Source organism: Nelusetta ayraudi, unplaced genomic scaffold (genome assembly GCF_046127955.1).
Source record: "Nelusetta ayraudi isolate G7.1 ecotype Tasmania unplaced genomic scaffold, CSIRO-AGI_Nayr_v1 ptg000092l, whole genome shotgun sequence".
Lineage (NCBI taxonomy): Eukaryota > Metazoa > Chordata > Actinopteri > Tetraodontiformes > Monacanthidae > Nelusetta > Nelusetta ayraudi.
Window position 1 is genome coordinate 1,704,268 of NW_027466142.1, and position 26,545 is coordinate 1,730,812.

At 48.4% G+C, this 26,545-nt stretch overlaps 2 protein-coding genes across 3 annotated transcripts in view; one reads left to right on the forward strand and one right to left on the reverse strand.

Moving 5' to 3' along the window:
* rusc2 (RUN and SH3 domain containing 2) lies at positions 1–25,534 on the reverse strand. Of its 2 annotated transcripts, XM_076046907.1 has the most exons (13): positions 25,424–25,534; positions 11,238–13,043; positions 9,563–10,163; positions 5,517–6,206; positions 5,006–5,197; positions 4,398–4,574; positions 3,840–3,916; positions 3,535–3,709; positions 2,762–2,867; positions 2,470–2,516; positions 1,392–2,391; positions 898–1,083; positions 1–441 (listed from the first exon to the last, which is right to left on the reverse strand). In XM_076046907.1, the coding sequence occupies exons 2-13, from the start codon at positions 12,852–12,854 to the stop codon at positions 228–230; spliced, it is 5,082 nt and encodes a 1,693-aa protein (XP_075903022.1). In that variant the 5' UTR covers positions 12,855–13,043; positions 25,424–25,534; the 3' UTR covers positions 1–227. The 2 variants fall into 2 exon arrangements, with proteins under 2 accessions (XP_075903022.1, XP_075903023.1); XM_076046908.1 differs by lacking the exon at positions 5,006–5,197 and having other exon boundaries at positions 25,424–25,533.
* LOC142902075 (monocyte chemotactic protein 1B-like) overlaps positions 1–26,545 on the forward strand; it is an 89,032-nt gene that overhangs the window by 7,275 nt on the left and 55,212 nt on the right. The window lies entirely within an intron of this gene.

Genomic DNA, 26,545 nt, shown 5'->3' on the forward strand with positions numbered 1-26,545 from the left:
GTGTGTGCGTTTGCGTGTGTATGTGTGCGTACGTGCAAACCGGTCTGGATGTCACCGTCTGTGCGGTGATGTCTGAGTATCTGAGTCTGCATGTGTCTAAACGTCATCGTAGTTTGCCTACGCCTTGCAGTCCTCCCGTCCTCCAGTGGGAGGGGTTGTGCACTGTATAAGTGTGTGTGTGTGTGTGTGTGTGTGTGGGTGGGGGAGGGGGGCAGCCTCCTCTGGGCTCAGCACTGGCCAGCACTGAGTCGGCTGGCGCTCAGGCTCTCCTCCATCTCTCTCAGAGTGACGTAGACGATGGGAACCAGGCCCTGGCAGGAGCCCAGCGAGCACAGCAGCCAGTCTGGGTCGGCCCTCTGCACAACCTGCATGACGTCGCCCTTGTTGAAGCTCAGCTGGCCCGGTTCTGTGGCTATGTGGTGGCACAGCGCTCGCACTTCACTGGGGAATGACACGAGACGGGGAAGAAAGTTATTCATCTGACGTTCGGCAGCTTTTCTAGCAGAGGAGAGTCAGTCTTGAGATGGACAAGAGGAAGCAAGAGGAAAATATAAACAGTCAATTAGCTCACAAATGTTCACAGTACAAAAGTTTTGGGCCAGGGTGGCCACTAGGGGGATCCCATGTTCATTGACAGAACAGCTGACCATTGTTATATGAGATGTACACATCTTCCATAACTAACCATTCAGTCTCCGTACAAGAGGTTTTTATTCAATTTCACAATTTCACCGTTTCAATCTGGTATTCGCTTTGCTGCAGTGTTTTCAGTGGCTAAATTACACGGAACAGTCGAGGTTATAACGCGGTGAAGCTGAAGTGGACTTGGGCCACAGAAAATATCAGAAAAAAAGTCAAAACAATGAGTTCTTGGGGAAAAAGAAGCTATGAGCTCACCGCGGCTTGGCGTCAGTGGGTGGCGCCAGTCTCAGAGGAGGCGTGGCCTGACTTTGGGTGGGCGTGACCTGACTTTGGGTGGGCGTGGCAGGCGACTCGCTCTTCTTGCCGACCCCTGCTCCGATGGTTTGAGCCACGAGGCCCGAGAGGCCCGAGAGGTCGAGAGCCAGCCAACCAGATGGTGGCCTGGCAGGACAAAAAAGACAAAGAAAAGATGAATTTGTGTCCGTTGTCGGTTCTGTGCTGGTGGACGGCTGGGAGACAAACAGGGTTGTTGGCTCATATCTCAAATATTTGGGTTTTGTAAACCTTTTATGTCAAACAATAAGTCATGTCATACAGCTGAAACCAGTTGCTTTTCACTATCAGTAACAGCCAGTCAGGTACAGCGGCAGAACTTGTGTCCAGTGTTTAAAATTTGGCCTGATTTAGGACTTTTATTTTGGTAAAAGCTGAATGTAACGCCTTTAAAATACATTTTTGCATGTGCTGACCTGCTCTGCGGCGCCGCTCGGCTCCTCTGCTCGCCTCCGTCCACCTTGGACGGGGAGCCCACTCCAGCTCCAAACAGCCTCCCCCAGCGGAGGCCCTGTCCCTGAGAGCTCGGCTCCACCTCCTGCACCTCCTGCACCTCCTCCTGGACTCCTCCTACTGCTGCCTTGGCAGGCTTGCCGTGGCTCTCCTGGTTGACCACAGACTCCGGGGGGCTGCCCATCCACGCCAGGCGACCCCCCCTGGAGGCTGCCGACTCGCTGCCGGAGCTGGAGCTGCTGCTGCTGGACTCCGCCCCCTCCACCACGCCCTCTCTGGAGGGCGGCGGCGCTGGCATCTGCCTCCGCCTCTCCGCCGACTTCCTCCTCTTGTCGGTCTTGACAAACTTGCAGCCCTCGGCCGTCGGGTCGATGTAGACCTGGGAGGACTGCATCAGCTGGTACCACCAGCCCGCCTGCCTGTCCTCCCGCTGCGCCTGCCGCTCCTTCTCGCCCTCCGCCTGACTCTCCTGCCCCACCCCCTTCAATCTGGGCCCGCTGGGCGCCCCACCACAGCTGCTCGACGCTCCTCCGTCTCTCCTCCACCTGGGATTCACCACCACCGCCGCTGCTGCTTCTCCGCTCCTGGCGCCGGCCCCTCCAACCTCCATCCTGGGCCACGTCCCCTCCCGCCTCAGCAGAGGCGGCGCCACCCGCTCTTGCTTCCCCTCGCCACCACCGGAGTCTCGCACCATCTCGCTGACGGTGGCGCTCCAGCCCCTCATGAGCTGGAAGGTGGAGCGGGCGCTGCGGTCGGCGCTCTGGCCGGCCGAGCAGAGCTGCTCCTTGCGCCGCAGCTGCTCGCGGCCCTTCTGCAGGAGGTGCGGCTCGAAGAGGAGGTCCAGGTCGAAGGGCAGCAGCGACAGCGGTTGCAGCAGGAGCAGCAGCTCCTCGAAGAGCGGCTTGCACGCGCCCTGCGACAGCGGCAGGAAGCCCCAGGGGTTGTAGTGCGCCACGATCACGTCTGAGGGGAAGAGGGAGGCGATCAGGTGAAGTTGAAATAAATTCATAAAACGTGACAATTCACTGATTTGTTTTTTACCTTCATGCGTGTAGAGATGACTGAACCAGAATTCCAAAGATTTGAGGCTGAAATTTAAACAAATGCAAACACTTCAGCAGGATCCATTTCAGCACCATTAGGGTGTTTTTATATTATTTCGCTAAAACACTGAGTTTCTAATTAAGTATTTTAACACTGCAGAAAAAACATATTTACACTTGTGGCAAATAATCAGCAAAAACCAAAATGAAATCATAATCACAATTGCAACTGCAATAACAACAACAACAACAACAAAAACAACAAGAGAAGATCCAGAGAAGCAGCTTACTTGAGCAGGCCAAAGATGAAGGCGTTGAGCCTCATGCTGTGGTTGGTGAGCTCAGAGAACTGGCTCACCTTTGAGAAGAGGCTGTGGAGGATACGAGTGGATGGACCTGCGTGGACGGACGGACGGACGGACACACACACACACACACAGAGTCAGCTGAGGACACTTGGTGTTTCCTCCTGGTTCGTCCTGCCCACTGTTTCATGTAGCTACACACTACAGTAAAAGCAGACCTGCATTTTGTTCATTATAGTTTCAGATTTAAAGTGAAATCTGCTTTATTTTTTGACTGCCGAACTGAACAGTGTTGAAGCCGATACGTCATGTTGACGTTTCACAATAAAATACAGCACATGTAAAGACTAAATCCAGGACATTGTTTATTATTATGAAAATCAACCGGATCCACCGTGTTTTCACATCATTGACTTCCTGTCTGAACGATTCCACCTCCTGTGATTGATGCGGTCGCTACACGTGAAGCGTGAAAAATAGAACAGACATATTTTACCAGGGCGGCACGGTTTCTCGCTTTTGGGGCGTTTCTGTAACGCGCCCACGGCGCCCCCTGGTGGTGTGAACCTGCACACTGACTTTAGTTGCCGGGAAGGCGCCGCAGACGCTTTTGGTCCAAATTGGTGGTCAGGGGGCCTTGGATCCACCGTTCAGCCGTAACTCCACCCACGCTTGGCCAAGCCGAGGTAGCCGAGGTGGCCCGGGCAGAGTAGTAAGTGTATGATGGAGAGGGTGTGGATGAGCTGGGCGCTTCTCACCCAGCTGAGTGGAGGCCTCCACCAGGCTCCAGGGCTGACACCGCCGCTGGCCGATGATCAGGTCCAGCACGTAGGCCTTCAGGCCGTCCTGCAGCACCTCGTGCAGCGCCGGGCACAGGTACTTCAGGATGAGGTGGCCCACGTTGGGGCTCACCCAGCTGTTCCCCAGCTTGGCCTGGAAGGAAAGAGGAGGCGAAAAGTGGTTGGAAGACAGCAGTTGCAATAAAATGGTCCATTTTGCTGAGTCCTAAAGTGGAGTGGAACAGAGTGCACTTCAGGGAAATCTTTATCGCAGGTCTTCCTACCTTGACGTCTGGGTCCCTGCTGGTGCCAAAGTGGGCGACAATCAAATCGACTGCTGTGTTCACGGCTTTCACCAACCCTAACATAGAGGAGAATAGAAAGAAGAGAGATTATTGTTATCTATTTAACCACCAGCAGCGGCGTGTGTGCAATTAAAAAATTACACACTTCAACCTTTTGCGCCCACAGGACATTTAGACAGTAATTATCTCCATTTCATCAAAATGACTGACTTTCTGTCTCTAGCAGCAGTATTCCAGCTCTTTTCTATGCTGGAGGGACAACACAAGGCCGCTGTCTGCAAAGAGCTGCCCAAATAATACTTCCAGGCTTTGTTTCAAAGCTGATAAAGAAAATGATCAAATTAAATCCATTATGGTTGCACATCCTCTCTGGTAAGAACCACAGGGCAGCTAAACTCTGCGACACTTTAGTAGGAAATCACAGCTGCTTGTATTTTTCCTCCCTGTTTTAAAATGATGACAGTCTGAGCTCCATACAAACAAGAGGGTCTTTGTGAATCGGACGCCTTCACTGAGCACCCGCTCAGACTACTTCACCTCTCTTCTGCGTCAGGTCCACGGAGATGTGGGACTGCGAGGAGGAGGAGCAGGAGGACGAGGACGACGTGGAGGCGTCGGGCGAGAGGCAGAACTCCTCCGGAGGCCTTTCAGTCAGGGAGAAGTAGTCGGGCTGGAAGTCGGCGTGGCTCTGCAGCAGCTTCCCTGATTGGCTCACTGACGATAAGAATAAAAATCAATCAGACAACCGGAGACAAATAATAACTTAAAGGTGCAGTGATATATTAGTAAAGGCTTAACATACGGCCCACATATACATGAATAAAAGTTTATAATCACACACACACACATATATATATATATATATATATATATATACATATATATATATATATATATATATATATATATGTATATATGACAATATACATTGAGCAATAAGGGTCTTGCTCCCAGTTAGCTGCCAACTTGCACCTCCAATTCTTTTAAAGAAGCCGCCTAACAGCAAACTAAATCTTTAAATACTGGGCTTCCTTAAACATTTCACACACTGGATCTTCAATTGCACTGGAACACACAGCCTTTATCATCATCACAACTCTTGGGGATTGACCCAAAATTCCAAGGGGACAGTTAAAGTGGAGCACCATGGAGCCGGCCCAGGGCGTGGCCGGGGATGGACGAGGGGAAATCAAAGACGTTGCGCCTGGGAGGCCGCTGCAAGCCACCAGCGCGGTGCTCCAGCGTGGCGCTGTGGCCGACCGGCAGCCTGTCCACCCCCAGCGGGTTCCGACGGCGGTACTCTTTCCATTTGAGCGCCTGGGGTGAGAGGTGGTGCGCTGTGGTAGTGGTGGTGGTGAGGGATGGGGGTAAGGGGTGCGACGGTGGGCGGGGTTAAGGATGAAAGACAGGAGGAGGAAGAAAGAGGAGGAAGGAGGAGGAGATGAAGGAGGTTCATGCATGAAGGAGGACAAGGAAGAGATAAAGACACCGGTAAGAAGGCCGAGCAGCATCACAGAGACAAAGGAAAGTCTGAAGAGTGAAGGAGCTCCTCCTCCTCCGAGCAGAAGAACGCCGACATTGGGAACATTGGGGAACATTGTGGATTCCTGAGCCCAGATGCTTCAGACTGAAAAGACCGACTCTAAGGTCTCCTACCATGATGAGCTCTGACTGCAGCTCCGCTGTTTCCCTCCACGTGACCTCCAGAGTCCAGGCCCCCCAGCGGGCTGAGCGTGTCCCCGTGCAGCGGCGGCAGGCTGGCCAGCGCCCCCCGGTGGAAGCAGTGGCCCTGCACGGCGGGCAGCACCGGCGGCACAACACCCCTCTTCACGCCCAGTGAGGGCGGCGCCGGGGGCGTCGACGAGCCCCGTCCCTGTTTGCAGGTGGGCGAGGTCAGCAGCGGCCCGGCGCCCCCCGCCGACAGCGGGCAGGAGTGGCTGTGCGCCGGCGGCGGAGGGCTGGGTGAGCAGGTGGAGCAGGTAGAGGCGCTGGGCGCCCCCTGGAGGCGGACAGGGGAGTAGCTTCCAAGAGGCGAGGGTCTGACTGTGACAGGAGGGGGCGCCGTGTGACGCGTGCTGGCGTTTTCGGCCGCGTCTTCGCCGCCGTCCTCCTCAATCGGACCTCCACCCGAGCCGGAGCCGGAGCCCGAGCCGGAGGTGGAGCTGCAGCCGGCCTGCATCCCAGAGGCAGCGGGCAGGAGCAGCGGGGGGAGGGGCTTGGGCTGCGGCGGCTTGGTGGCGAACTGGTGGTGGAAGGTGAAGGGCTGGATGGGGAGCGTGGTCGGACGCTGGTCCTTGCTGTAGCGCACCACCGCTGGCCGGCTTTCGCAGCAGCTGGAGGAACCACCTGCAGGTGGAGGGAAGACGCTGCAGTCACTTCAGACACGTTCACACAGGGAAGAGAACTGTAAAGGATGTAAAGTAAAGGATGTTTGAGGAATTGTGGGTTGCACTTTTAATCCACACTTTCTCAAGTCCCATCGGGAACATTATGTACCGACTTAAAAAAAAAAAAAGGGGACATACAATACATGTGTGTGGTTTTTATTTTTATTTTTTTTAAATCACAAGAATATATATATTTTTTAGAATAGAATTGAAAAGAATAAAATGCCTTCATTAATCTCAAAGTGGGGAAATTTGCATAATTACAGCAACTGTACAGTGCAAAAAGATGGAAAATGTACAAATTAAAGGAAATAAGGCAATAAAAAATAAAAAATAAAAATATTTGTAGGGTATAAAAGGAAAGAAATATAAATATTTCCATCTTATGGAAAGTTGTACTTCCAAATGTGTTTATGTTGGGTTTACCAAAAAATACGCACTTGCTTTCAGAGAGAACGCAAGTGACAGATGTGACATCAATAAACACTAACATTTGACACAAATGGCCTCATTAAAAGCGACAAAAGCCCCTGAGAGGAGTAAATAAACAGCGTCTATCCTGAGGGTCAGCTGCAGCTATTTCTGACAGACTGAGTGATGGCCCAGCTGAACCGGACGCTGCTGTTCAGTAGAGACACGGACACGTTTTTAAAGACTGACTGCACCGCTGAAGGTCCAGATCGGCGTCAAACTGTCCGGTCACCAGCTACACAACTCAGCAGCGGCGGCTCTTATCACGCTCAGCCATACTGCCGCAGTTAGACATTGCTCTGACAGACACAGGTGCAATCACACACACACACACACACACACACACACACACACACACACACACACACACACACACACACACACACACACACACACACACACACACACACACACACTGGACCTTCTACACTGCGTCAGGAGGGAATCCCAGCGAGGAGAAGCCTTGTTGTCCTCTTCAGGATCTGCACTGTCAATACTTCAGTTACTGTTGTGTGTGTGTGCGTGTGTGTGTGTGTGTGTGTGTGTGTTTGTGTGTAAATGTGTTTGAGTGTGTGTGAGCATGTGTGTGAGCGTGTTGCTGGATCCCCTGACAGAACGTGTACGACGTCAGCTGTGTTGCGCAAGCTGTTTGTCACTCTTTCCAAGCCCAGCCCACCAGTGTCGGCTGAGCCGGGTGTAATGGCGCCTCTCTGCGACAGAGGGCGCCGTTGGGCCACTTTAGAAAACCAGTCAAGAGGGGAGGGAGGGAGGATGGCGCGGCCACACACCCAGCAGGCAGGCCCTCAGTGCCGCTGGGGACGGAGGATGGCAACGCTCCCTCTCTGCTTCTCCTCGATCTGCTCTGTCATCCCACTAATTGGCATCGCGCCTTCTTCCTCCTCTTCCTCCTCTTCCTCCCTGACTCCCATTTTCTATCAGCTTCTCTCGGTTTCAACCTCCTCGACTGCATCCATTAGACGACGGATGCTTGGTTTTTTTTTTTTTCCTTCCTCCATCTCCTCTATACATCTCGCGTTAGCATCACTAGCTTGCTAAATGCATTTTACAGAGGTGTGTGTATGTGTGTGTGCTGCGGCGGAGCAACAACGCAGCTGACTGGGGAGTGAATGGGATGAATAATGCATGCGGCTGGAAGATGCACAACGCTGCTCATTACAGTCCTACATCAGCACGCTGGCCAAACCACAGCTCTGTACCGATGACTCGTATTTCTTTCTGTACATAACCCCCCATCACTACCGTGTATATATATATATATATATATATATATATATATATATATATATAAATATATATATATATATATATATATATATATGTATATATATATATATATATATATATATGTATATATATATATATATATATATATATATATATATACGTGTGTATGTATAACATATCATGTTCACATGGTTCAACTGGAGGACTTAAAGAACACAGTTCAACAGAACAGCTTAAAGGCGACAGAGGCGTTTGTTGTTGTTGGGAGCAAACAAGGTTTTCCCTCCTGATGAATGTGATTAATCTGCAGGTTGTTCACCATTTACTCGCTCATTTGTTTTGAGTTTCTTCAAATCATGAAAAGATTTATGACACCCTGAGCATAGATCGCAAATTGAAATTCTAATGTACTAATGAGGTCAAATGACTCAAAACACAGCAGAGTAGCATTACTGATTACTCAGCTAACAAATTAGCTTGGATAAATGCTTGATTACGAGCATAAAAGCGCCGTTACAATGTTTTTTTTGTTGTTGTTGAAATTTCATTATTTTGGTTTATTGTTAAGGAGAATTTCCACAGTCGCAACTTGAAATATGTAATTAAAACAAGCAAAAAAAAGTTTTTTGAACAATGCCTGGATGACATAGAAATATTCATTTATATCTAATTATATCTACATTATATATGATGTCTCCATAATATTTTGCATTACATTATGTCACTGACACAATAACCAAACACTTCACAGCAGATATTGATGGTTTGACAGCAGCTAAATAGTGACAGCCTGACGGGCGGCAACCCTTGTTATTTTCCCTGCCTTTGTGAATCACTGGAACACACGAACACACATATTAAACACACACAGCAGAGCCACAGAGCTCCGTCTGCTGCAGCAGCGCTTAGCAGGCCGAGGGGTGGAGGTGGTGGAGGTGGAGGTGGGGGGGGGGGCACTGCACCTTTATCTCCTTTTCTCAGCTGATTGCCATTCACCACACGTTTGGCCCACTTCAACCCTTCACTCCCACTAAAGACACACACACACACACACACACACACACACACACACACACACACACACACACACACACACACACACACACACACACACACACCCTCCAAGCACAGTTATACAAGCTGACACAAGGCTGTTCAAACATGAACTCTCATTAAGCTCAAACATGCAGAGAAGAAGTTCATATTATCTGCAATCTGAGAGTTTGTCAGGCCTAATTAATGTATGTACAAGTGCAAAATGTGCAAAATTGCTCCCCTCCTCAGGAAAACCGGCTGTAAACAGAGGGCTAAATATGCTGCTGTTTTCTGTCCATCATTGGAATTCATGGGATGATGAATTTTTTTTTTTACTAGAGGATGCAAACAGTGCTAAAAACTAAAAAATTGACCCTTCTTTCTGAAGACCTACAATTTTGTTCTGTAAGTTGTCTTGCACTGCTGCACCAATGAAGTTGAAAATGGGAACATCTATATGTACATATATATATACATATATATATACATATATATATATATATATATATATGTATATATATATGTATGTATGTACACACATATACAAAAGAGTAAGTGTTTTACCTTCAGCTTTGGCCCTGCTCTCCCTGCCCCCCTCCAGGTGGCGCTGCTCGATGCTTCCTTGACTGTAGCACCTGGAGAAGGGAGCCGGTGAGACGCTGTGACTGTCCGCCTCGGCGTGCTGCTCTGGGATTGGCGAGAAGTCCACGGAGGAGTGCGAGTGGGTGGAGTAGGTGGAGGAAAAAGGGTCGGCGGCGGCGGCAGCGCCGCCGCCCTTAAGGGATGGCGAGCCACCGGCGTTCTTGCGCTTGCTCCTGGCGATCTCGGCGAAGGAGGTGACGCGCGGCGGGGCAGGCGGGGTCGGGGCGGCGCCCTCGCTCAGCCGCATGGGGCAGCTCAGCATGCGCTCCAGGGAGCCCAGGCGAGGGGGCGGAGACTTGTCCAGGTTGCGGTCGTAGCTGCGGGAGCGGGGGCGGCTCGCCGAGGGGGCCCGGCTGCCAGGCGGGGGGGACACGTTGACGTAGACCTGGCCCTGGATGACAGCTTCTGCCCCGCCCACTGCCGACTGCTCCTCCTCCTCCTCCTTCTTCTTCACCTCTTCCTCCTCTTCCTCTTCCTCTTCCTCTTCCTCGTTGTCATCGCTGTTGTTGTCATTATTGTCCCGCTGTATGAGAATAAGGGAGGGATAAAATGTTAATGTCTTATATCTTTTCAATAGAACACATTTTCAACAATAACTTTGCACAGCAGCGGCGCTGCATAGATGGTCATTGCTTTTCACAAAATATTACAGCTGCTGTCGAGAAAGGAGCCCTGTCGTGGTTTAAACACAGTCAATGTAGATGCAATATCTAGATACAAATCTAAAGCACTGATCACATCTCAATAATTTCAGTCAATAGACACAATGTTCATTCAGAATGATTATCCCACAAATCTTTAAACTTTTTCTTTTTTTAGGAAAATGTTTCTGGTGGTTTCAACAAATTCTTTAGGGGTCAAATTGCAACGGGACTTTGCCAAATCTGTCAACAACCACATACATAATCTCCCATGGTGATAAACGGCTGCTGGGCGTCTGGGTGACTGTAAAGGCCAGCAGCAGCGACAGCTAAAATAATCCCCAGACATGATACGTGATGACCCGCAGTCATTGGCTGTCATCTAAAAGCAGCCAGCGCCAGACTCAATGTCACAGCTGTTCCCAGTCCAGTGTTATTGTCACAGACATTCAGTGGATCCTATTCTGGACCAGGGTTTTACTATTATTGCCTCATGATGTGGCCTTACCCACTTCCTCATTGGTCTGACTGGAGTTTACTCAGCGGCTCGTGATTTTCTCATGTTCCATTTATTGAAATATGAGAAGATATTGTGCTATATTGTGCGATTTAGTAGCACAATAATTTCTAAAAGGTCCCATATTATACATATTTTGTTTTTGTTTTTTTACGTTCTGTACAGCAGCAGGAGCAATCCAGCAAAATGATTTAAAAAATCTCTAGCATCTCCTGGCATGTTTAGCTCTCCGTTCACAGCCTCCAACAAAATTACTCGGTTTTGGATTCCAGCTTAGAGACGTTGTGTTGGACCTTCCACATGTTTGGACGTAGACAAAAACAGTGGTTGTTGTAGCTACCATTGCCCCTTTGTGACATCACTATTGGCCGAGCCGCGTCGCATTAATCCGATCCTTAAAACTCGCTGAAGTAACGAGGTCATTATTTTCTTCACTCACCCTCAGGGACGCTCCACCTCCGCTGCCTCGGCCAACTTCCTCCTCCTCCACCTCGTCATCAGCCGGCTGCCTGAACAGGAAGTACTGGCTGGGCCGGGTGGGGGTGGGGGTGGGGGGGCTGCCTTTGCTGTGCTCGTCGGAACAGCTGTTGGCCGAGGAGCCGGCGGGACTCGGGGACGACTGGGACGAGAGGTCGCACGTGACCAGCTTGTAGTAGTTCTGCGTGGCCACCACCAGGCGCGCTTGGCTCTGCAGGCAGGACGCCAGCTCTCCGCACGAGTCGGAGCGCGGAGCCAGGCAGTGGTAGGTGTTGCAGTTGGGGTCCAGTTCCAGGGAGCCCTGGTGCTCGGCGGCGCAGGAGCAGGTGGAGGAGGTGGACAGGTGGGGCTCGCGGGTCACCAGGGGGAAGGAAGACTGCTGCTGCTGCTGCTGCTGCTGCTGCGAGGGCGGAGCCTCGGTGGGGGAGGTGTGCAGGTCCAGGTAGAAAGCTCCTCCGGTCGAGTCCTGCTGCCGAGTGCCCGGCGGCTCGGACACGGAGGAGGCGCAGGAGGAGGAGTGATCGGCCGAGCTGTTGAGGTTGGTGAGTCCCGAGGGCGGTGGCGGTGGCGGCGGCGCTGGCGGCTTCTCGGGGACGCCGTTGTTCATCTTGCTGTAGATGGCGCTGAAGTTGACCAGCACGCCGTCGGAGCTGTTGCAGGAGGAGTCGCTGCAGTAGGAGTCGGGCTCGGCAAAGTGCTGCGGGTAGTTCTGGGAGAGCGAGCAGCAGGGGCAGTGCTGCGTGGACGAGCCCGACGAGTACGAGCCCGTCTTGCTGCTGCGGCCGCACCTCATTGGCTGATCTTCATCCTCCTCTTCCTCCTCCTCCTCCTCCTCCTCGCCCCAGTCCATGGACACGTTGGAGCCGCTGCTGCCGTGGCGCCGCTGGCCGGCGTCCAGCGCCAGGAAGTCCAGCTCGTCCAGGTGGCGGCCGGAGAGCGCCGAGACCACGCCCCTCAGGGAGGCCCCGCCCACCGTGGCGTGCAGGCGGAAGGGTTCGGCGGCGAAGCCCAGACCGTGCAGGCGGAAGGAGGCGTCGAGGGCGGCGCTGGTGTCGCTGTGGAGGTGGAAGGAGGAGTCTTCCAGGTAGCCGCTGAGGTTGTCGCCCTCCTCTTCCTCCTCTTCCTCCTCTTCCTCCTCGTCTTCGGCATTTAGCAGGAAGGGGTTGCGGCGCAGGGGGTTCCTGTTCCTCCGCTTGGCCCGGGGAAGCGTGTGAGCCGCCATCATCTGCTCCTCCGAGTTGCTGGAGGCGAACGAGGAGTCGTCGCTCGCCGTGCTCCCGCCGCCCCTCCCCCCCCCTCCGCCGCCGCCGCCGCCACCACTCTTCCTCTGCCAGGAGCCGCCCGAGGTCTGGATCAGGCTGCTGTAGAGCAGAGCCTCCCTCTGGAGGACGTCCCGCTCGGGCAGGGAGGTGGTGCGACTCAGGCCCAGGTTCTCAGGAGGGCTGAACGGGTTGCTCCTCTTCAGGGAGGCGCCGCCGCAGCCGCCGCCGCCGCCGCCACTGCCGGACACCTGGCAGTGAACCAGGGGGATGTGGTGCACGATCAAGGTCTCGCCCGACAGCTTCGGAGGGCTGTCCATGGTCCAGCTGGAGGAGAAGGAGGAGGTGGGCGACTAGAGGCCTGGTGCGGGCGGGGGGGTGGCGAACTGTAAGTCTTGGGAGGTTTTTCTGTCTCTTCACACGGTGCTCGCTGCTCCTCGCTTGGCAGGGCTGCCGGGGATTTGGAAGGAGAGGTCGGGGAAGTCGACGCCGTGGTCCGAGTGGTACATCTGGGGGGGGGAGGGGGGTAAAAATCAGTACGGTACGTTTTTTCTTTTCTATCTCAACATGCAAACTTCCAACAATCAATCAATCAGCTTTCATTTGGACGGTGCTAAGTCACAACCGAAGGTGTCTCAAAGCGCTTTGTACAATCACAGGAAAACCAACTGAGGCCCCCAGAGCAGCAGGGGGCGACAGTGAATGTTTCAGTAAAGCACGCAAGATGTGTATAATGAGGTTCTCTTTATTTTTTTTTGGGTGACATACTCAACAATAAAGATTATTTCCATTCAGCTGAAGCCATCAATGAGGACACCCAAAGTGGCAACAGGCATAACAGGGACTTCTCATCTGCATCCGTGAACAGCATGGATTTGACACAGTGCGAAGTGGAAACAGTGACACTTGCACGCACACACACACACACACACACACACACACACACACACACACACACACACACACACACACACACACACACACATGCACCCCACGCCCCTGCGCTGCCAGCAGCTGACGAGGCGATGAGCTCATCCTGACTCCCACCCTAAATAACAGAGGAACAAGTGCAGTCGGAGCTCTGAGCAACAACTCCCAACCACACTTTAATACAGTCCATCTGTCAGCTTCCAAATATTATAGTTATTAAACACCTGACAGGTGTTTAGCAGGTTTAGGTAAAAAAAAAAAAAAAAAAAAAAAAAAAAAGACCAAAAGATTACATGTTTCCACTTCAAGAGCTTGCATGTCTATACTGGCAAGTTCTGGAGATCATAGAATTACTATGAAGTATTATGATGTGCATCAAATCTGAAACATCTGAATCAAAGTTGGCTTGTAATAGCCTGACTTTATCGTTCTAAAACAAGTTCAAGTGCAAAGATGAACTGGATTAGATGAGTGAGTTTGCTTGAAATCCTCCTGTCACCGGCTCACGACCTGGAAAAGACAAGCGTTGGCTAAGACATGGAGTAATCCCTCTATTATACCTACTTAGGTACAATATAATCCCAGATACATTAGGTCGATTAAAAGTGTAATAAAAGTGAGTGTATTAAATCTCTGAGCCAAAGCTGCTGTGGTTTGAAGAAATACTGGGGGGAAAAAATGAATTGAGAGCAAGATCCAAGCCAAGTTATTTAGCAACACTGTGCACTGAGATCTTATTTTGCACAAGTGAGAGAGATTTTTACAACCACAATTAACAGCGGATGCACAGTGACGCTGCTGTAAGAGAAACGTTCGAGCTTTAACACTTGCTGACTCAAAGAAAAGCCAAAACATTAACAACAACACACTAGTGAATGTTCAGCGCAGGTCAGAAACTAAAATGCAGCACACCCACAAACAAAAATAAAGAGTTCCACAATTGTTATTTTATTCGCATCATTATTTTCATTTTTCATTATCGACAGCGCACCGTCGGTGCAGTTGGGAGCAGAATAACAACAGCGCGCGAGACTCTTGACAAATGACCTTTTCAAACAGGCGACTCCAGCAGTATTTGCTGTGTGGAAGGATTGAAGAAGAGCTCAACCTTTTAGCTCCGCAACACCCTGCTGCGAGCGCAGCCAGGAGAGGAGTGTGAACTGGCACCAATAAAACAGACCTTTTCACTATTCATTCAATTGCATTGCATTGGGAAGATGCTGCACACTGACTATTAGCTCGATCACACAGACTTTATCTGTCAGGTTTAGCTCCCGATACAGTCGTACCCCAAAACAAGGTTGTCGTTTTTTTTTTTTATGCGATTGATGATAGAATTCCAGCGGATTTCCTAACCAATCAGCTTCCTCCGTGGATAAAGAGTCCAGTGGGTACAAGGGTGAGATGTAACAGCACCCGTTTGCTTTGGAAAACACAATGGAATAATATCGAAGAGAAGAAGCTGTCAGCAGGGATGTTTCTTCAACAACGCTTAATCATTACTCAAGGGTACTTTTACATCATAAATAGCATTAAAACATCAGTAGAAGTCCGGTAACAGCCACTGAAAAAGCTGCACAACCTTCTTCACTGCAACACAAGACTGCAATGACCAGCCCCGTCTAAAAATCAATGGTTCACTTTCATAATTCTGAGTAGGGCTGCAACGATTAGTCTTTGCAATCGATCAAACTCTGTGAAGCTCACCCAGCATTCCATGCTAGCACAGCTGCGGCATTCAATGCTCACACCTTAAACGCAGAAACCCCGAAGTCGCTGTATCATCACGCACCGCAGAGAGGAGTTCACAAAGAACGATGAGGATAGATATTTCAGAGTTAGGTTTTGAATTACACGCTTATTTGTTAATTAATCATCAGCCTATGATGCAAGTACATATTACGTTTTTTCACACGTCAGAAAATCATGGAGCAAGTTAGCTTAGCGAACGATAGTTCACTGAGGTAAATGCTACTTTATGGCAGTAATTAGTGAATTACAGCCCCTGTCAATACTATACTGTTTATACTGTATTGTAACACTCTTTCACTGATCACTTATCAACTGTGTTATTTAGGGCATATTAATTCGATATTTAAGTTGTAAGAAGGCTGTTTAAAGTCTATAACTGTGATAAACATTGCATGTTACCTTATATCGTGGATTAATATACCTATATTTTACGTTGGAAAATATAACAACTATGTCACAGTTAAATGCTTTGTGTGTCTTAAAAACATGCTTTCAGAGCACAACAGTATAATGCAGGTGTGAAGATTTAAGCAAGTTACTAAAAGTTACTACGTGACTAATTGACTATTCGAAAACACAATCGATAGATAAGTCGACAACAAAAATAATCGTTAGTTGTAGTCCTAATTCTGAGGCGCCCCTTGAGTGGAAAGTGACGTGCATGCGATCACCTCCGCAGTGTCTGAATGAAGAGTCGATGCGGCGCTAACTGCGGACAAGGGACAGTGAAATTGGTTTAAGAGATTAGCTGCGGGGTCAGGCTGGCTGCCTTACATAACGGCTGTTTGGACGAGAGAGACGATGCTCGCTGTTTGTTAAAGTAACGAGCGCAGCTGTCGTCAGTCTGGAGGCTCTCGACTCTTTATGGTTTGTTGCTCGTGTGGACATAAACAGGAAAATATGCCGCCTCCATTCTCCGTCTGCACAAAGCAATAGCCCCGTCTCATCCTCCACTGTTCCCTTGAGGAGGCGGCTCAAATAAACCAGCGCTGTGTAGTCATCGTACTTTCAGTCAACTTTGACACAAAGTATTTTGATGTTTGTCAAAGTAAGACCCTTAATTAACTGCTGCTTAAAATTCTCCCTGTCACACTCTCTGCAATTAGTCAAGTCCACATGCTAACCCAGTAAGATTTTTGGAGCATATTTAGGACCCTGGGTGTCTTTCAAACTGCACACTGTGTTTACAGCACAAGATGAGTGGAAAATCCAGTGTGCTACTCGCAGTCCAAAATTTTGTAGTGCGCAAAATGATGATGAGCAAGACTATCACATCATACTAACAGAGCTGCCACCGTGCAAAGGTGACCTCAGAAATCCCCAAAACATGGAAAAGGGAGTAGATTGTGGTAAGAGTGGCACTGCCATTAGAAAAGAAAAACAAGGCAATCAAGTATTCAAGTCCACACACACACACACACACACACACACACACACACACACACACACACACACACACACACACAGAGAAAGCAAGAGTGATAGTGTGTGAATGGGACCAGTGAACAGACGCTGCCATTATGCTCCCAGCCATTGTGCTCATTAGTCTGTGGGACCATCAGTCTTCTCAGGCCACGGCTGAGCACAAGGACTCTGGAATGTCGAAAAAAACTCTGTGCACGGAATTACAATCACACGGAATTAAAAACAAAGAAGATATTCCTCCTCCTTCCCTGGACTGGATCATGTATCACTGATTATGTTTACATGCACAGCTACATCGAGCTATGCTAAAATGTTGTTTCTCTGTCGTCTAATCGGACTTCTCTCCTTGTGCCAGTTCACATGCAGTTGAGATAATCAAATTATTGATGGGAACGTGTGCTCCTCCCCAACACTAGGGGGCAATATCAGTATTTTCAGCATGTTCATTTCTGGTTAACCTCTTTCATTGCACAATAACAAAACAACAGGAGCACGGTGCAACACCGGTGTGATGTCCATCCTGGTCTGCAATTTGACGAGTTTCCTCCCTGAACAGCTCCCTGAACAGCTCCCTGAACAACTCCCTGAACTGGCGATTTTGTCGAAGCCAACATTTACCCCAGTGAATATACTCTTGTGCGCTACATACTAATGGCATTTTAAAAAGGAGAAAATATGACATCCACAATTTTGCACCGATCTGGACTTTATTTCACCTGACTAAAAAAACTCGATAAAATATCTATCAGCCGTCTTCCTGTCTTACAACTGCCATCACAACTGACTCTTCCAACAGTTTTCTAAACGCTGCAGAGTTCATATTTCCGGCACTGCCGACTCAGACTAAGAGCAGTTCTGCTCGGAGCCCATCGGGCCCTGGCTGGCTGTCACACTGGGAAGACACCTTGGCCTCTCGGAGGGCAACAACAACACTGACGCCACCGGCGAGATGTTGTCTTATCCGCCCGATCAGATCAGATGACGGCTGGTGGGAGAGAGAACAAAGAGGCCGAGGCTGGCCAATCAGGTCTCGTTTCCCACGCAGCATCACAGAGCCTGGCTACAGAGCCAGCCACTCGGAGGAGGCCGTGCTGAGAGAGGAAACAAGCAGGAGACCAACCAGGGTCTCTATATCAGTGTACATGATGATGATGATGATGATGATGATGATGATGATGATGATGATGATGATGATGATGATGATGATGATGCCAGCTGAACTCTGGGACCGTTTTTTCTTTAATGGTATTGATGTAAACGTTGATAAATTATGAACCCTTCTAAAATAAATGAGCGGGGGGGGGGGGGATTAATATTTCATGCATGCTGTTCTCTCATTATTTATAGATTTAAAACACCTTGTTAATGCTTCTTTTTTTTTTTTATATAGCGTAATCGCTTTTCATCGCTACGCTCAGTCCCGATACTCAGCGTGCTGCTGAAATTGACTTTGACAAATCCAATGTGTGAAAAACATCAACATCAACATTACATCGCACTGCAGTTTTCATTATTGATTTGTGATTTCAGTGATTTTCTTCAGATGGAAGTCAGCATCATCATTGATACAACAGTGATGCAATATTGACATATTTATGAATATATTTACAAAAGCTTACTCTTGAGAGAAGGGTAATAAAAAATAATGCAGTAGCAGAAGTGGCTCCTACTAACTGGTGGTTCAAAAACAAACCAAGAAAAAGGAGGAGGAATGTAAACTGATAGAAATAGAAGTGAGTTTCTGATCGTGTCAAGGGTTAGGGTTAGTTTGAAGTTCAAGTTTTGAAGTTCAACTAAGAGTAAATTATCTTTGCTTTCCGACATAAGAAGCATCCTGAAGTGCTTCTGTGGGGAAACACACGGCATCGTGTTGCACAGCAGGGTGGGGAGATGACCCATTTATGGAACTATTGCTCACACACACACACACACACACACACACACACACACACACTTTCAGCTTTAAATTTTATTTTCTGAGGTATTTCTGGAATTCTGCTCTGGAACTGTTGAAAAGTACATTAGTCCAACATTATATTTCTGTTGCAATTCTCTCTCTCACACACACACACACACACACACACACACACACACACACACACACACACACACACACACACACACACACACACACACACACACACACACACACACACACACACAGGAAAAGCGACATCAAAACACAGGACATCCTCTGGATTATGAAATCAGGGTTGAGCTTCCAGGAATGAGTGTGAGCCCTGGAAAAGAGGATGCAGCAATGGTGGATATAAATAAGCACGTGGAGTGGAAGCTGTGCACGCCCAACTTTGGCTGATTTGGCAGGAGACCAACAGCAGGCAGCCAGGAGTTGGTGCAAATATCTGGTTAAGGGTGTGACCTTCAACCTGGGAAAGACATCACCGGGGGGGGCGTCTGTGATGTCACAGACGGCCTGTTTTCCTGTTTGTATTCCAGCGTGCATGTGAGTGCTGCTGTTACTGCTGCTGTTGATGCTGCTGCTGCTGCTGCTGTTGATGCTGCTGCTGTTACTGCTGCTGCTGCTGTTGCTGTTCCTGCTGCTGCCACTGTTGCTACTGCTGTTGCCAACCCTGAAGCTGCTCTGCCCAGAAAAGGGATCGGAGGGAATAAAAGTGTGTCAGGCTGACTTCCACACACACACACACACACACACACACACACACACACACACACACACACACACACACACACACACACACACACACACACACACACGTTCCTGGCCGTATTGAAAAAAAGTAAAACTCAGACGCCTGTCCATGAGGTTGCCCTTTCAAAGTGGTCGTTCTATTCTTGGACGGTGAAATTCCTCACAGGACAACTAATGACCAAGTATGGAACCCGACTTTGCAGGTACATTACGTCTTTTATAATAACTCGACCTGAAGCTGCTGGCCACAGGGAGGCGATCTCACAAAGAAACATGCAGCCTCGTCGATCAGTCGAGAACAACACAGTCCCGCGGTCACGTTGCCTCAGAAGTGGCAACACGTCATTGATGGAGGGCCTCACCCTGACCTCTGACCTCTGACAGATGAACACATGACCTTGATGTCGGCGTGCTCGACGGCACGTCTCTACCTCGCCGCCCCTCCGGCTGAACTTGAGGGGATTACAGGCGCTTGCATAAGAGCGAGCCAACACACACACACACACACACACACACACACACACACACACACACACACACACACACACACACACACACACACACACACACACAGGTGAGCCGAAATCCAGCAACGCAAGGAGGAGAAGCGCAGCTTTATATCTCCAGCTGTGTTTTTCAGGACTGCATGAATCTGGAGCTTGGCCAGCTGTAATTTGCAACGTGTAAACAGTTGGTGGTGACAGCAGACTCCTGCGTGGGCTGCATGAAGGCGAGGCTAATCGATTCACCAGCGGCAAAACCTTCAGTGTGAATCCAAGACAGAGCAGAAACACCGAGCACATGCAGTTTGCACACACCGGCTGAAACTTTGCACCATTTCCAATGGTAGCGTTGGGAGCACAAAGCCATTCGTGAAGAAAACGACGGGACCTGTCGGAGCGTTTCAACACTGATCCGCAACCAGCTGAGAAACTTCATTACCCAACAGCTGTTTGCTCCTGAACTCAGATCACCTTCGCAGGGAGACCCTTCAGGACGGCGTCTCGGTGGAAGCGTGCTGTTGCATCATGTCGGCGTGGAGAGCATGGTGCAGCCTCTGCGGACAGTCAATTCTCTAAGGAATCAAAGCGCCAACGTGGTGATTTTCAGGGAATTTGAGTTGCAGCTGAGCTTGCTTGTTCCCATACTTGCACGTACTGCGAGTTGCAGCTCACACATTCTGCTTGGCAACGACAAGCGACTCTCTCACTGGCCGGGTGCATTTTCTGATCGTTGAGATCAGTAAAAAAAAAAAAAAAAAGAAGAACAAAATCCCAGCAGCTTAATTTTCCCTCAGCTGACAGCAAAGACGCAGAGGCGTACTTGTTTTGTGCAGCTCTCTTCTTTCCGCTGACGCCGCCTGCCGCTGCCGGCCTCTCGAGCACCTTCATCTTCGGCGTCCCTCCTCCTCGTAATCCTTAATGCTCGCTCCCATAAGTCACCGCTGGCCTACTCTCCCTCAACTTCCTCCATCCATCTTCTTCCCCCCACTGGCCACTTACTCCACTATAATCCTCCTCCTCCTGCTCCTCCTCTTCCTCCTTCTCCTCCCGTGCACTGGATCATGGCTCTAGTGCCTGTGAGGGTTCAGAGGACACACACACACACACACACACACACCACTGCTCCCCTGTCACACAGCGTTTCCTTCCAACCAACACGCATGATGACAACACTGCAGTCAGGGGACAACCTGCACACTTTGGACAGGAAGCAGGACAGCGATGATGGACTCTCTCCTACTGTTATTTCAGACCAGCGCCCTGATTTTCATTTCAAAAGCGAATTCCTCCAACAAATTGGAGGAGAAATGGGCGGAGTGAACTACTCAGGGGCGTTTGCCACGCAGGCAGGTTCGATATGAAGCCGGCGGCAAAGAAGAAGAAAAGTTTGAATCAAGTTTTGATTTCGCAATGTTTGATCTCTACTAAATATTTGTTTATTGGAAGCCAAACTTTGTACAGCCTGCCCGTGGAAATCAGACACACCCTGTGCCATAGGACAATGGTTGAGGGGAATGACTTTTACTGAGCTCTAGAAACGATAAGTTACACTATAAAGAACAAACTTGACAAGTTCTGGACATTATGGAATATGTTTTATGACTTTCTTAAGAACAAGAATATGAGGACTGATGGTTGGATGGAAGGATTGAGGCCATATTAACCCCTTTCGATTTCTCCAGGTTCAATTTTTCTGCCGGCAAAGCCGCAGGAGGAGAAAAAGTTTGATTGAGGGACTGAAAGTCCCTGATGCAAAACATAGAGCCAGCAACCAAAAAAACGCAGCAGGCACACCAGCGCAAATACGAGGAAACGTCTTATAAAGAGTGCGAAAGAAAAAAAGAGAAACTCCCAGGATGTTTGTGGCTTCGTCCTCCTCCTTCCGGTTTCTAGCTGAGATTCAGCAGCAGCAGAGCTGCCAGCCATCACAGCACCATGTTACTTCCACACACAGGAGCAGAGTCAAAACACATATGTGGTGCACAAATAGGAGCAAAGTGCAAGAGCAGGGGAGCTGGCCACACACACAGACACAGACACAGACACAGACACACACAGACACAGACACACACAGACACACACAGACACAGACACACACACACACACACACACACACACACACACACACACACACACACACACACACACACACACACACACACACACACAGCTGAAGCCCTCCGGCTTGTTGTGGGAGTTCTGTTCCTTTCATGCCACGCTCCTTGAATTTAAAGGCCCTCCTTCCCTTCTTCCCTCACCACTCAAAGCCACATGTAAAAATATCCCGACCCCAGTCCCAACATTAAGTCCATACGTGCAAGTATAACTGGGAGACGGCATACCCGGTCTCACCTATGTGTCTGTTCTCACAGCAGGCAGTGATGACGTGGCCAGCACCAGTGGCACTAAAGTCCTCTTGGGTCGGCGGCTCGTGGAAAAGCAAACAGACAGAAATGATGCTTCATCATCACTGCAGGACAGAGGTCAACGCCGAGACTGACTCTACTATCATGATAAACAGAGGACCGTTTTTTAATGTGAACCCCACAAAGATGAGTCAAGAGGAATGTTTGGCACAGACAGAACGAGTCACTATGAAGATACGGTGTTGTAGTCAGGACCACCACACCAATTTAGACCAAGCCCAGAGAGGATGGAGGTCGAGACCAGACCAAGACATTTGGGGTTCGAGACCAAGACTTTATACATCAAAGAAAAATAACAACAAAGAAGAAAAGACGAGACCGAGACCCTTAACAAGTGGTCTTGAGACCAAGACCGATCTCGAGTACGACAACACTATGAAGATGATTATGACAAATGTGTTTTTTTTCCTCCTCATTTCCTGTCCATTAACAAGAAGGACAGTTATCTTCCGCTCATCAATGGGGCTGCTAACAGATTATCCTGCTGGTTGGTTATTGATATAGAAGAGCAGGTTAGACTGGCGCAGAAAAACCTGTCAGTTTTAAACATAAACACATGACACAACATGACAGGGATGACAGCGCACGCCATAGCATGATAACCCATCAGGTTGGGAGAATCCATCAGTCAGCCGTTAATGTGGTTTGGGCTAATCAGTGTATAGTCACAGCAGTGTGTTCACTCACAGTCAGTAGTTTTCAGACTTGGCAGTTGGTCTGGTATTCTGGTCAGTGATAGCAAGGTTAGCATCTGAGCACACTTGGCATCGTTAGCGCTGGTTTTTTGTTCATACTTAGATAATGTTTTACTTTTACTGCTGATTGTCAGTAAGCACAAACACAAGTGCTTATCTGAAAGTAAACAGTTTTTAGTTTTCTTGGAACTACGACGCAGCTTGCATTTCAACATAAAAGCACAGGCACAAAATATAGATTTTGTGTATAATATACGAACCACCAAATAGAACTGTGTGGAGTTCAGATGAAATTTTTTTTTTTGGCGAAGGACAGAAATAGCCAGTGTTCCCTCAAACATAACTGTCACTCTTTAAGCTCTTTCAGCGGCATCCAACAGGGGCCGACAGCGGCATCAACAGCTGAAATCACAACTGATCCAGGGAGAATCCAGGAACACACATACAGCAACATTACAAATCAGAGATACTTGCACCCGTAAAAAAGTGGGATGAAAAGACAGACAAAGTATTTGCATCCGGCCTCCGCAGGCTGCGGTTATGTAACGCGCACGCACACACAGAGGCACATTCCAAGAGCAGCTGAACACAGACAACAGGCGCTCGGCCACGACACACTCAGTCCACTGTGCCTCCAAATCCTGCGTCCGATCCTTCCACCATCACACTTCTAGCCAGACTCACTAGACAACAAAACATAAAAGTGCTTTTAACTATGCAGCATTTCAGCAGTGAACATGAAAGTATTTCATATTCATAAAACTATAGGAAATAACTGCAATGATGAAAACGATATTTGTTAAGTTGCTTTTAGCTCATGTTGAAGCAACCCGCATCCTTGAGATAGGGGCAGTTAGAAGAAATGTGCAATGTATTGAAAAATGTCTCCACATTGGCAGTGCTAACGACTGCAGTGTACACGTTGCAGAAAACAACCTGAATTGCAGCGTGATGCATTCAGTGTAAAACCGGCTAACACTTTTCAATGACAATGGATCCGGCCTGTGCGGCTGCGATCCACTGAGTTGCTGTTCGCTCAGATTAGTAACTAGTGGCTTTAATCACATGCAGGTGAGTGCGCCGAGTAAAGAGTCAACGTGATGGCTGACGGCTGGGGAGGAATGCTGGGAATGCTCCCAGCTAAGAGCTTCTCTGTTCAGAAAATGCGCTGCCGTGAAACGAGGTTGCTTCACTGTCAGTATTGACAGCAGTTTCTTACAGTAAAACCACATACTGGGAATATTGATTCTATACTTTATTTTCAATGCATGCATTACTGAGGACACAAGGATTATGTCTACGCATTGCATTACAAATCCAGTGGGAATCTGAAACATCCACTTCAGCAAACCTGCGATACACCTATCAAATAATTATGATGCATTTAGCGTCTCAGCATAAATACGGACTGTTGGATCTCAGAAATGTCAAGAGAGAAACTGTTGCTGACGACTGGGCCAGTGAAACAACCTGCATCCCACACCGTACTGCATGATGAACCTCAAAACAGCCACCAGCGAGAATCGACCACAATGTAGCAGGAAGTGCAGTCGGTCCAACTACAAAATAAAAGCAGGAAGGTTGCATCGCGTATGCAATATGTCAATTATTTTAAAGCCATTTTTCGTGTCATATGATGATTAAATGTTTAACTAGTCGTATGCACTCTAATTTATTGTGTACTGAAGGTTTTGCAATGAGTTGCAGTACAAGATTTGTTTAACTGGGCTTGTGAATCATGACTAAAAATTAAGTATTTCTTGGTTTAAGTAAGAAAAAACTCGGTCGAGATTCGTGGACTCGTAAAAGCTTACTTTTCTCTTCCTTACACAATTAACTGCCCATACATTTGATTTTAGCTCGCCACAACGAATTCGGAATTTCACAAACGCCACTGGCTTTTATTTTTTTGATTGACTTCAGCGGATGTTGCATCTTCTTCAGACGTCTAACTTGATAGTAGCTATGCACTGTTGTTTCTAGAAATATATCATGACGGTGGCGGATAAATTAGGCCGCCATCGGCGTCACTGTGATTTGAAAGAGTCTTTCTGCAAATATTGACAACAGCCATTGTGTCGTAGAGCCTCTTAAAACACACCTACAGGTCTGTTTAAAGCCGCATACCATCGGTGAAACGCTGTCAGCTTTGTGCCTCTACCGAATAGGGGGGAAAAAAACGAAGAAAAAACCCGCAACAACACGAACTGCGCTAGCATCACCAACGAAAAAAAAAAAAAAAATTCCCGTTCCGTATATTAACATGTGGTGACTAATTTCATCCGACCACCGAGGCCGAGTCCCTCCCGGTATGACGAACCGAAGGAACGTTCTCGTTTCCCCTCCCCACACCGCCGCCCAGCAGCACCGACTCTGACGGCGATGCTCGGAACCGTTTCTCCTTCAAGCCTCCGTTCCCCTCCCGCCACATCCGACCAGCCATCAATTAAAATGAAATATTGCTAACACGATATAAAACACTCTCACCTTGACAACGGGTTCCGCCATTAGACACGAACCGCGTATAGGGTGGCGGCTATGGATGTTCCGCTGCTGTTGCTGTTGATCAGTCCTCTTCGGTGAGATCCGTGAGAGTGTCCGTCCAGGAGGAGACTGCAGGCGGCGCAGCGGCGGCGGCGGATGGGCAGGGCCGTAGCAGCACCACGTCACTTAGCCTGAGGTCACTCACCGCACTGGGTCCCAGACTGGATTATCTAACCCTGGCTGGCCGGGACGGCTGACACCCGTGTGGGATCCAAAGTAGCTTTAAATTAGATAGGGAGCGATGATGATGATGATGATGATAATGATAATAATAATAATAATAATAATAATAATAATAATAATAATAATAATAATAATAATAATAATAACAAGAAGAAGAAGAAGAAGAAGAAGAAGAAGAAGAAGAAGAATGGTCCTATGCTCAACCTATTTTCAGATCTTTGTTGTCACCCTGACGCTGTCAATTATGTATACACATCTTGTCCCCTTTGATCTCCACAGGGTCTGATTTATGAGAAAGACAAATTTAATTTCCAAATTTGGAAAATTTATGTCACTAAACTTGATCCCAAAATATTGATTTGATCAAGATTCAAAGATGATATGAAATTAATGCATTTCAGTTAGTACATTTTGTTTTGCCATTGTTTTATCTTATGACATGACTCGTCACTATTATAAAAAAATAATATCTTTATGGATTAAAGAGGTGTTTTTTTTTTTGCTATTAATCAAGCATTATTTCACTAAATGAAAACAAAACGAATATTTTATGAAATGCCCTAGATGCCGTTTAACAAAGGCAATTGTACATATGCAATAAATATGTTTCCTAACAAGAGGTTAAGACTTCATGCAGTCTCTCCCTTGTTCCTTTGTTCCTTATATATTGAGCTCCATCTGCTGGTCGTCTCCTATGACTGCAGTTGCTGTTGAGTCAATTTGAATCAAACCTGTGTTGTCAAAGATTACAGCAGAAAATCATTTTTAAACAGTGGATCTAATTTATGGCATTAAGTACAAGTACATCTGGCTATAACACGAGATTCTGTGTAATATTCATTTGCCATCTGAACCATCTGTTGACGACTGTATGACATCACA